The sequence below is a fragment of the Poecilia reticulata genome, chromosome 23 (genome assembly GCF_904066995.2).
Source record: "Poecilia reticulata chromosome 23, P_reticulata-male-v2, whole genome shotgun sequence".
Taxonomy (NCBI): domain Eukaryota; kingdom Metazoa; phylum Chordata; class Actinopteri; order Cyprinodontiformes; family Poeciliidae; genus Poecilia; species Poecilia reticulata.
The window spans coordinates 5,961,858-5,974,577 of record NC_088852.1 but is presented as its reverse complement, the minus strand read 5'-3'; the positions used below and the strand labels follow the sequence as shown (position 1 = coordinate 5,974,577).

The 12,720-nt window shown below is 34.3% G+C and overlaps 1 protein-coding gene across 3 annotated transcripts in view; it reads right to left on the bottom strand.

Moving 5' to 3' along the window:
* Nucleotides 1-12,720, bottom strand: part of rassf3 (Ras association domain family member 3) — a 55,361-nt gene that overhangs the window by 39,697 nt on the left and 2,944 nt on the right. Inside the window, exons 1-2 of one of the 3 annotated variants that reach the window (XM_081603754.1) lie at nt 9,814-9,949; nt 3,661-3,773 (exon numbers count right to left, since the gene is read on the bottom strand). In XM_081603754.1, coding sequence (XP_081459880.1) covers nt 3,661-3,773; nt 9,814-9,934 — 234 coding nt within the window. In that variant the 5' untranslated portion in view covers nt 9,935-9,949. Of the gene's footprint in view, nt 1-3,660; nt 3,774-5,197; nt 5,620-9,813; nt 9,950-12,720 lie in introns of those variants that run through there. The other 2 variants (XM_081603751.1, XM_008400493.3) reach the window with 2 other exon arrangements.

The following is a 12,720-nucleotide window of genomic DNA, read 5'->3' as shown; positions in this document are numbered from 1 at the left end:
CTTAATCACTAGAAAACATTAGCAGCACGAACAGATGCTCTGCTGTCCAAGTTGTGATCAATTAAGTCGTAACAATACTTTCCCACCATTAGGTTCTTTCCCACAAGTCAAGAACCTGGCACACAGGCCATAAAGCTGGGTGAGGTCTCATGAGATGCTAAGGGAAACCCAACAGCAGCCAGGTTATTTAAGTATTTTATCAGATGTTTTTGGAATGTTTAACATCGTACAAACCACTAATATCATTTTTAACAACAGAGTTTTGTGTGCCGTTTTTGTTGTTTTCCTGGAAAGCTCCAGAGTTTTTTAATCACTTCCAGACTCAGATAAATTAAGCAACCAAAGTAAAAGACTTAAAAAAAAAAAAAAACTTATGGACATTGCCCTCCGTGTTCACACTCGTTTCTTCCAGTCTGTGATGGGTTTGGTTTCTCTTGTGTTTGTCTTTCCCAGCTCACAGGAAGTTAATTTTATTCTCTCTTTTGGCTCCTTGTCAATCATTTACAGGATCTCCTTGCAGTTAAACCAATCGCATGGCAGGAGAGGAATGTTGGACAGTGTTACATTTGTGTTTTTTCACAGGTTTTAGTATTTTTTCATTAGGTTCTTTAAAAATCTTTTAAATTGATAAACAACATCAAACAAAGGAATGCTCTATTTTTAGGGGGACAAGCCGGAGTGGAGAAGAGCTGCAGCTTTAGACCGTGACTTTATGTAATATAGAAATTAATAGAATTTCCAGGATTTAAAATGAGTTATCTATGTATTCTTCTGTTCTCAGTATTTGTTGGGTTCAGGTTCACGTGCTGCACATTGAAGGCAGATGATTGAATTGACTGTTAATTCTGTTAGTGAGTTAGTGGTTTATATCAAGCAGACATTTCCTCCTAACAAGGTTTAATGGCCCATGGTCAACGTTTTGAACTGCATAATGACCGACTTTGTTGCCTATTGTGGCAGTTCTATTTATTTATTTGCAGCTGAATTATTTTTAGCCCGATTCATAGATGGATCTCGTGAGGATGTTTTTTTTTTAATTATAGCAGATGGGTTTTTAACGGTGACACAAGAGTCACACTGTAGTTCTTAACATGAATACAGCAGCACTGACTGGACTTTTAATACATGCAGCTGCAGTAAACTGACACGGGTCTGTGTGAATATATGTACGTGCAAATCCACAAGTGTTGATAGATGTTCACATACTGCAGAGAGCACAAGCGATTTACTTATCCTTCAGATATATATAGGTGTGTGTTTGGTTGGTAGCTTAGTTGGAGTTTTGGTTGATAACTCCAACTAAGCAAATTGTTGGATAATTTTTGAGTTGGTCAGGTGGATGGTTGGATAATTTGTTGGTTTGATGGATGGGTTTAGGTAAAAGCCACATGAAGCAACGGGTGGAGCAAGAGAGGTGGAGAAGTAAGAGCAAACCCAACAAAACCTGTAAAAAGGCCCAGAATGCACTTTTTTTAAAATTACTGTTAGCTCTTTGTGATGGTTTTTATGAGAATTTGCTGCTATTGGGTTTTTACATGCAAATACTGGCGGAACATTAAAAAGTAAAGAGAAAAGATAAAGTTGGCTGAATTTAAAAACTGTGTTTTAAGAAGTAAATTCTGTATAAGAATAACTGACTCTGACTCGCACACCCAGGACGCATCACGCGATAAGAATGGTGTTTAATTCCTGGAGGACAGCTGGGCGTGCATCCCTTCTGGTTTATCATGGCGTAGTTTTGCAGCTCACACTATTCTATTACAGCCACATTTTGCTCATTTTAGTAACTTTAGCAGTTATTTTATGTGTCAGAGCTCTTATATAAGCAGCTGAGCTTATTTTCCTTTCAGGAAACAGTTGCAGGATGTGTGACACAAGCACATAGAAGCACCAACAGTCAGATAGTTTATCTTCACACAAATTACACATCAAATCATGAGGATTTTTGTCTACTTTGACCAACATACTACAGTTTTCAGTAACTCAAATTTGCTTCCATTACTTTTCTTTTCTTGGATTTTTTAATTAAAACCGCAATTAAAGGGTCTCTTTAAAGTGCTATTTTTAAAAAATGTGTGTATGTAAAATCAGCCTATGTTCTAAAAGGTCTCAAGAGTTCACACATTACCTCATTATGACATGATTTATCACCTCAGAAACCAACGTTTCACCTTTGTGTTTACAACACATCGAACCCGTTAACGCTGATCTGCCTGCTGCGGTCTTGGCTCTGCTGCTGCTCAACACTGATGTGGTTTTATTCCTCCTGCAGAACCAGGATTATCTCAGCACATTTCCAACCAGAGCTGAACACATTCATGAACCGTGCTGAGTAATGCTGAGTGCAGCATTGTGGCCCATTCATAAAAATATGCTTTTGTTGTGTGAGGGTGTGTGGTTGCAGGGGGCAGTGTTAGCTCTACGGATGGCGACATCTTTAAAAGCTGATCTGCTGCAGAAATGCTAAAGCAGGGTTTAGTTGTTGCCAACATGACAGGAATAACAAAACAATAAACTAAAACTTACTGGAAAAAAGTTTGACACAATTCCGATGAGCAAAATTAAAATCTTTGAAAATTTTTACTGATTTAGTAAAATTATCTTTTTTTTCTGTGTAACTTGTAACGCCTGCATTGCTTATTTAAGCAGAAGATAATAGTAGAAATCTCAAGAGGCAGAATGTTTGACTACAGCACCATCATGTGGTGATGTCTGGTTACTACAAAATGCTCAATTTTAGTAAAATTACTCCAGCTTCATTCCAGTTTTAACATTATTTGACTATATGGATCTTTTATCTGATAAATAATAGACAAAGTTTATTATTTGTCTATAATAATAAACTTTATTATTATAAAGTTTATTATTAAACTTTATAATAATAAAGTTTAGCCCTGAAAGTTGCAGCACCCAAACTTCTTGAGAAATGTAATCTAGATGCTTCCCAATCAACACATTTTCCACTCTTAACATATTCTTTCTTTTTATCTATTAAAGTTTCTAGAAAAAATTAAGCAACTAATGTGAAATAATCACACTGTAAAAGTTTAAAATGCATCTCACTGCTGTATTTGAGACAACTGATTGGGTCCGTCGTAATAAGCAATAAATCAATTAATCGCACAATAAATAAAGACAAACTCAATAATTTCCATTTGCATATTTTCTCTTTTTCTACCAAAAACTGGATGACAGAAGTCTTCAGTTTGGTGCTTTGGTCTGAATTAGCTCTTTTTTGAAGGACAGTTTTTTTTAGAGAGCATTCATAATTAATTTTATTTGTTGTTTCTGTTGTTTTGTTCATTTATTTTGGATATTTAAAATGTCTTCCACTATTTAAAATGTTCATTAGAATTTAGTTTATCTTAAAGAATATGTTCTTGCATTTTAATACCATCATCGTTATATTACTTGAAAATGATTTCAAAACAAAAATATTATTGTTTATTGCTGCCATTAATCTTAATAGAAATAGAACGGAGGAAAACGCAGCAAAGTCTTCTAAAATATGACTAATTAGAAGAACTGATTGGAAATGAAAGTATGACTAAAACACATAAATATGCATACTTACAAGCAAAAGTTGTGAAAAGAAACACCCATGAAGACATTTACAGACAGCTGCTGACGTAAACAAACGTCGGCTCATTTTTGACTCACATGGAGCGGCGGGTTGTTGTTGTTCAGATGGTCCTGACTGAGGGGCGACGCAGCAGGATGGCAGTCGAGTGACACTCCCTCTCGACATTCAGCATGACAAGCATATTTACAACCTGCAGAGAAATGAGTCTGCATTAGCTTAAAAGAGCATGAGAGCCAAAAACAATAAGGGAAAGATGTTATTTGTGAGCTTCACAGACATGCAGAATCAACGCATATGCAAATCCTCCATTGATATCGACGGCTCGTCGGTTGGGCTCCTAGATCCCATTTTGCAAATAAAGCCAACGTAATGCAAATTCTGAGATAAGCGAACTATAAAGAAGAAAAGGTTTCAAAATAAAATTCATCAGGACACACTAACATTATAACGATAATGTATAAACAGGAAGGATTTAAATGAAATAACTTAGACAATCAGCAGGAATGGAACAAATGATTAAGACAGACAAACGTTCCGAATGTTTTCTGTTTAAAAACAGGTGCATTCTGGGAAACTGAGTGCAGTATCGGTCCACAGATTGTTTTCATATCTGTTACATGGAAGGAAATATATACTGGGAGAGAATAAATGTGAAAAATACACATTATAGTTTTACAACAACTCCACTAAAATCAACAAGTGGCTACTAATACCTTTTAATTCAAAAGCTCTTTGATTTTAGTCAGTTAAATTATGCATAAACAAAAGTAATGTAGTAAACAGATAAAAACTTTTCAATCATAGTTTCTAAAGTCATATTTAATGTTTAATCTGTAAACTGCTAAGACAATAAGAAGAGTAATAACCGTATTGGAAAAATCATGTTATCTATTCTTAACAACATGCTTAAGCTAACTGACAATCGTAATGAATAATTATTGAAATTGTAACAAAAACAAAAGCTGTGGAAAAATATATATATTTATTCAAGTGAATACAAAATACAATAAAATAGTGGAAAAGCGTATTTTAATTGTATTCAACACGTGAAAATATAGATGCATATTGTCATAAAAATAAATTAAGTCATGAAATTTATATTGAATACTTTAATGGAAAAAAATGTAATTTTAATTTTTGAATTAAGTAAATAGTTAATAGTTAATCTATTTTATGGTAAAATTAATTAGGAATCCAATATGTGAATAAATAATGATGTTATATTAGTATTGTCAATATCATTCTCATAAACATTTTCTACAATGCATGTTATTAGTCCTTAATTAGTAAAAACATGCTTTAAAAACTCCTCAGTGATGATAAGTTATAGGAAGAAAGGTTCATTTGAAGTGTTTTGAAGAATTTCCAGTAATATCCTGTTTTCAGTCCAGTTTTCATCCTTAAAACTGAGAATTAAAACTAGATGCTAAAAACATTGGACAATGCCAACACTCTTAAAAACAAGAAGCAGTTTTTATTTATATTTCCTGACATTTATGCATTTACTTGTGAAAAATAAGCATCTGCAGCAATAAGATGATCTACATGCCACATAAACAGATGTTTTTAGGTTAAATCCCTTCATAAACACTCGGTTAAATCCCACAATCCTACCTGCCGACTTTTTCCTCATGTGCTGTCCAACTTTATCCGACAGTTTGCACATGGCTGCTCCCATCTCCCATCTTAAACACTGTTAGACCTCATCGTCATTGTTCATCACAAAGCTCGGCTCCTCGCTCTGCTGTCTGTCTGCCTCTGATCAGACCTCAGATGTGCGCAGCTGCCATTCTTCCCCTGTGTTGTTGTGCTGAGTGGGTGATTTAACAGTCAAATGGAGGCCACAGTGAGACGGACACAGACAGGGCAGGAGGGAGGAGGCGGCGGATGGACACAGCACTGCTGACTCAGTCATCTCCAGCAGCTCTCTCCTCACTTACGCAGTTTGTTGCAACTAAAACACGTCCGACTAACCCGGCTTCCAATCCGTCCATTCATCCGAACATCAGATCATCGACACGGATCCACTGTGGGAAACACAAAACCCTCTACACACAAACTATGGTCCAGAATAACGAGAAAGGTCTTATATGTTGTCTTTTAAACTCCACAACTTAGGTCAAGTTTCTTCTAGAAACTTCTCACAATAATTTGCTGTAATTTTGCCCCATTCCTCCTGACAGAGCCAAGTCAGGGTTTCAACTCTGTGTAGGCCTGTCGCAATAATCAATAAATCAATTAATCACACGATAATTTAAAACGAGCTCAATAATTTCCATTTGCATTATTTATTGTTTTTTGCTTTTCTTTAAAGCGATAAAGCAAAACACCCATGTTGCTGCCACCTTTGTACTACTTAATAAGGGATGCAGGTTAATCTAAAGTTGATTCATCTTATTGGTCAATTCAAAATTAATTGATAAGCGGCCATTTTCTTAAAATCCTGAGTTTTCCACAACATCAAGGACTAAATTACTCTAAATATTAAAATCTGAAAAGAAAATCATTAATTTTCAGCCTTATTTTATGTCAGTTTAAATACTGACTGAATAAACAGAAAGTTATGGTTTTCTCATAATGTTAAACATATTTATAAAATACAACAAAACAGCAACCGCTTAGGTTGCTGAATAAAAATATAAAAGATGAATAGAATATGTGAAACACTTTAATCCCCCATGAACAGAAATATAATCATTAACTCAAGATCTATCTTGCTTATTGGCGTCATATTTTTTTCATCACTTTACTTTTTTTTAATCCCCTCCGCTTTTCTGCCATCACATTCTCACCTTCATAGCTCCTCTCTCATTTTTTGCTGAGAAGTTGGCGCTGCTACGTCATGTAGCTCGGCTAAATTAGCGCTATTAAGGAGCTTATCGAGTGCTTATATCTCAAAACAACTTAAGGAACTTGTCGAGTGCTTATATTACTAAAGAAAAGCGCATACATAGCATCTTCCATCCCACACCGAACTCTGTTTGGACCATTTGTCTCTCCTGGTAAGAGGTGCGCCCTCCGCCATCTTTGTTTCTGCATCAACGGCTCCGCTTAAGGATGACCAGCGGCGTCCTCTGTTGGATGGCGGCCAAACTACAACACTAAAATAAGTATTTAATCGATTGGAACTAATTTTAAACTACTAAAATTATTACTAGATTAATAATTAATAATGAATTCTAAAAATAATACTTTTTTAATAATTAATCATTTAATCGACAACCATTGCTCAAAGGCATAATAACCTCTCTGGATGTAAACGTTTGAGCTTATAGTAATGATAAACTACTCAAATGAAACATGATCGGCATTCTGGCTCTTAGCAAAGAGAAATAACTTCATAAACCTAGCAGAACCAAAACAGGAAAAGATTAGTCTGATTTAATGTTGGACAGAGAGAAAAATGTGGGGATGTTGAAGCCTGTAACGCTTCGCAAAATGAATTATCTTAAATAATCTCTAGCATCAGAAAATTATGAGAGAAAGAACTATTTTTAATCTTTGGGCAAAAATATGCAACAATTGCTGCATGTTTTTGCTGTTAAGTCACAGTTTTTAATACTTAAAAAATGTTTTATTTGTGCTATAATGCTGCACTTAATACAGATTTAAAATGCATGATTCAGTTCCAGTGGAGCATTTCGCTTTTCCTCTCTTCCTCTTCCTCTTCCTCATCTTCACTCTATGGAGTCATAGTGCTGTCTCAGATAAAAGCTTCCTTGATGCTGCAAATCGATCAGACAATCAGCCTGACAGAGATGATGAGCCTCGACCAAAGAACGCCCCGACCTTTTCTTTTTTCAAATCTAGAAGACTAAATATAGAACTTGTTTGAATTTTGGCAACAGATGGGCAGATGTTTACTGGCTTACTTAGACACATGAAATAAATTTACATTTTTCTGGACTGCAAAAGCATCCTCGTATGAGATTATGTTGAAATCAATTGGTGTATCATTTTCTACTTTGGATTAGATTTTAAAGAACCGAAAATACCTGATTTAAATATAGCCATAAAGTTTAAAGAAATTCATATTTATAATCTGAATTATAAATATTCAGATTATTTATAATTTATTATAATTTATATTTATTATAAATAAGCCATTATTATTACTACTAATATTTATTTTTGTTCATTTTTTATTCCATTATGTTTATTTAATTCTATTTTTTTTTATTAATTCAAATTTAAAATCCTACTATTATTAAACATTCTTAGTAATATTATTATCAATCTGTGACGTATCTAGTAGAAAAACTGTGTTGTAGTTCAAGTATCACCTTTTCCTCATGACTGTTTCCAGTGAGCTCTTATTGTGAAAGGATCAGCTCTGAGGTCAAACCCGTCAGACAGGACAGACTTTTTTTTTTTTTCTTTTTTTTTGTTAGGCGCGTGTCAAACATTTTTCTCTTTTGGCACCACGTCTCTAATTCAGTCTGTGTTTGCAGAGAGAGCAACAGAGAGGCTTCAGCTCCGCCAACATTTATTTACCTGCTGAGACGTTTCTGACCTCAAACTGAGACAAAATGGAGGAAAGTGGCTCTAAAACTGGAGCTGAAAATATACGTTTGATCTTTTACTGTAATTTTGTTTGATAAAGTTTGAAGATTCACTCATCAACACAGAAATGATCACATTAGATGTTACAGTTAAACATTGTGTTTATTAAATGAGACGTTGTTTTTTTCTACTTTAGGGGAATCCAAGAGATTATGAAACAATTGCACATTTGAGTGAGGTTTCCAGGCACCACATATTTACATATATTACATAAATAGACAGTTTTGTTCTTCGCTGTCCTGCATGACATCAGATAAAATTTTCTTGTTTTGTATCTGTTGAGCTACCAGATCTCTTTCTTTCTGCTAAATGCCAGAAAATGAATAAAACGTGTTTTTAGAGAAAATGTTTCCGCCTATCCAGGGATGAAAATGTTTCAAATATCTACTAAATTACCTTTAGGAAAAAAAAAATATTTCACTGTACCAACAAAATAATTGCAAAAAAAGATTTGCAGCATGATCTAATTGTTTCTAAAATAAACAACTGAAATTACTGATCTAAGCCTGTTAATTATTAAAGACATACTAATCAATGGTATTTATTGCTATTAGGAAAACAGCTGAGAGCATTAAATATATAACAATCATATCTTGCAGCACAAATGTTTGACCCCAATTTAGTTTGTTTGGTGGGGGAATTGGTTGACCTTTGACCTCTAAACTTTTATTAATATCTTCAAAACAAAAGCAGCACAAACATAGCAGAGTTGATGGACACCAGTTTTGTTTAATTCCACTATTATGGTTGACCTTTTGTGACCTTTGGATACATTTATTAATGTCTTTGAAATGATTGCGGCACAAACAAACATTTTAGCTACACAAACGCTTTGACACCAATTTCGCTTGGTTTGATAAACCTTTATAACTCAGGTATAACAAAACCCATAAAGATTTATATTAACATGCAAATACGCTGATTATTAAATATGGTATTTTTTAATTTTATGATGCAAATATTGTTTGAACCGAAGTTCTTTTTGTGAAAATCTTGCTGTATTCACACAGCAGCTACATGAAATTCAAACATGTTTTTGTTTGAAGCACAAAGACGACTGTTAGCATGTGAACAGGTGAATAAATGCTGCAGCCATCTGCTTTGTCCCAAGTCTTTTTCTAAGGTCCTTCTCTGCTTCCTATGTGCCTGAACATGAGCTGCAGTGTTTCTGGCACGCAATCAAACTTTGAGCTGCTCAGAATAAAAAGGGCAAAGCTATAATGTTATAAACAATCCTAAATACCTCCAAACAAGCAGATTATTCATTTCAATATAAAAAAACTTGTAAAAACAGTAACTCTTCTTCATGAATTTAACTTCATTGTTAATTTGCTACAAATTTTGCATTCCTTTCTTAACAAATTTGTTTCTTTTCTTAAGAAAGAAGCTAATTTGGAAGCGAAACAGCTTCATTCACTTCCTCCGCTGCAGTCGGAAAATCGACGTCATTGTTCATGATTTCTCCTTCTGCTCTCTGATTGGCCCGGTTGAAATTCTACCGGAAAGAATTGAAGTGAATGGGAGAAAGTCCCGACGGCTAGCCAAGCTAGTTTCTTACCAAAAGTAAAAATTCAACCAAATATCTTTAGTTTGGACACCGAGCACACCAGTTATGACCAAGAAAGTAATAAAAAAATATTTTTGGATTTTCCGCCGTCGAAACTCACCCGACTTTCTCCAAAGCGGACCAACTTCCAGACCCGCGGAGCGTCGCACCGCCTTCGGAAAGCGGCAGAAAAACCGGGATATTCCCCTCACCCTTCTCCCAAAGTATTCAACAAACCCCATCCGCCCCACACTCTGCTCGGATGTTTCCGCCTCCGAACGATAACTCCCGTCTACAGGCGCCCAGATCCGGAGAATCGTCCTCCCTGGGACGCTTCTCGGCCGGCGGCGTCGTCCGCAGTGATCCACCGGCTTTCTTTGCGGGTCATTATCTGTCCGTGGGGGCCGTGGAGCCAAACTGTCAGAGCCACTGAACAAACAAGACGCCGGCAGCTGACAGACGCCCACTGAGAGCCGGTGGAGTCGGATTATACCGAAGAGGTTCCGACAGTCAGCTCCGGTATTTCTCACAGAGGTTCAAAATGAAATTTAACGATGTGAAACCTCCGCACGGTTTGCGCTGAGGGAAGATTTACTGCGGATTTCCTCTAATAAAGTCAAAATTACAGATATAAGGGTTATGTTTTTCCATCCAAGATGCTTAGATGGATGTTTGAAGGATTAGTTTAATCCATTTGTAGATCTGCAAATAACGATTATTTCAGTAATCAATTACTCAATTGAATATTCGGACGATTAATTGATTAATTGGATACAAAATCAGCCACATTCTGTAGATTTTTCATTTAATTCTTTTTCTCTTTGTTTTAGGACTATACCAAGACAAAAATAAAAAATAATATTACAAATATAAAGATCAACGAGAATAAAGGTAGAATATTTTTAGAATAAAGTCATAATATCACAAGAATAAAATCATACACCCAAAAAATCATAATATTATAATAGAGTCCAAATAATACTAGAAGAAAGTCGCAATAATATAATTAAGTCAAAAAGTCATAAGACTAAAGTCATAATACTGACTTTATCATAAAGACTACATGATAATACAGTGGTATTACTGCGACTTTATTCTTGTATCCAGAGAATAAAGTCATAATATTAAGAGAATAAATTGGTATGAGGATAAAGTCAAAATAATACCAGAATAAAGTTGTAATAATATGAGAATGAAGTAATATTTTCAGAATGAAGTCAGAATATTAAGACTTTATTCTCAAAATTTAAACCAATGCTGTCAATGAGAGTTCAAAATGAAATCATTGTCTCATTAAAGAGACTTGATCCATGAAAATAAGAGTATACAGAGTGAGCCACAGCTCCGGTTTCCTGCAGAAATGCCTCTTGGCTAATGAACTCAGACTCTAATGCAACATTAAGGCCAATCAAACAAAGATCCCTGCTCTGTTTGCAGGTTTCTGTTACTGCACTTCATTGAGAAACAGACAAAGAACAAGAACCAAACAAAGAGAGAGGCCACCATTATCAGTCCTCACACTCAGAGGCACAAACACTGAAACAGGAGCTGCAAAACTCAAATGATTAAACAAATTCATTCAACTCATCACTGGGAAAAACATGGAGGATAAAGTTTAATATGTAAAGCTTTCATAACTGCAGTATAAAGAACATTGCTATGTCATACAAGACCTGCTTTACACTGCAAGAACACAACATCTAACCAAGTGTGTGTAAATATCTTAGTACACCTAAAATAAGACAAAACTAACTAACAAGTAGCTTCTTTATTAATAATATTGATTTTAAAAAGTTTTAGTTCTACTGACTTTTTTTTTCACTAAATGTAAAAAAGTCAGTGAGTGGAACTTTTCCTTAAACCAATATTAAGAAAGTATTGTCTTAAAACAAGCTCCTATTTCTTGCTGAAGTTACTTGTAAGTTAGTTTTGTCTTGCTTTAAGTGAACTAAGATATTTAATCTAGACAAAATCTTCTTGGTAAGATTTTGTGTTTTTGCAGTGCAGACCTTTGATTAATAGAAATGCATCAATCAGTTTTTGGTCTGATTCCAGTTTTTCAATTTATTAAAGCTCTAAACTAGCGGTAATTTCTGTATAATCTGTAAATCCTGGTTTATCTACAGCACAACTCATCTCAGAGGTTTTCTACAAGATTTTATAAAATTTTGAGTTGTGAGATTCATTTGAAAAAGGTAAATTTTTAATGTTGGGGAGTCATTTCTGTCTTGATATATATATATATATATATATATATATATATATATATATATATATATATATATATATATTCTGGATCATTATTGTCTTTCCTTTTCCCAGTGAATTCTTTATAAAAAAAAAAAAAAAAACGTTAAAAAAAACAGAGAAACAGAGAAACTCGAGCAAACATTAAAAAAAAAACAGAGAAACTCGAGCAAACATTAAAAAAAAATCAGAGAAACTCGAGCAAAAAGACATTGAAAAATTTAAAATATTTCAATGTCCAAAGACGACTTGCTCATCTGGAAAAATTAATGTTCAACTGAGGAAAACTGCTGCTCCTGCTGGCTTATAAGTGACTGTTTCTTGCAATAATAAGTGAATAAGTGACCAATGTAAATATCGGCAGAGAAGGAAAAAAATCATAAGCCTATAAAGTTTTTCCTTTAATGTTTATTCTTGTAGTTGCTTATTCATTTCTTTGATTTGCTGGAGGTTAAACAGAAAAAGGAAAGAAAAAAAGACGTTTTTGGGACATTGTGTTTTGTAACTTGTGTTTCAGTAAGGATAATATAGAAATAATATTAATAATATGTGCAAAGTCTAAACTAGCTAAAATGAACAAGTCAAATTCATAAGATAATTAGAGCAAAAAGTGGAGATATTAATTTTTCTGAATGATAAGTATTAGAACAAAAAATTCTAGTGTTAGATGTTTGATTGATTTAGGGCTGTTATAAACTAACACCAGCTAGTTAGCTAGCTAGCTCTAGCTTTCCTTATTAAAAAAGACAGTTCTGAAATTATTGCTGTCACAATTCATGTA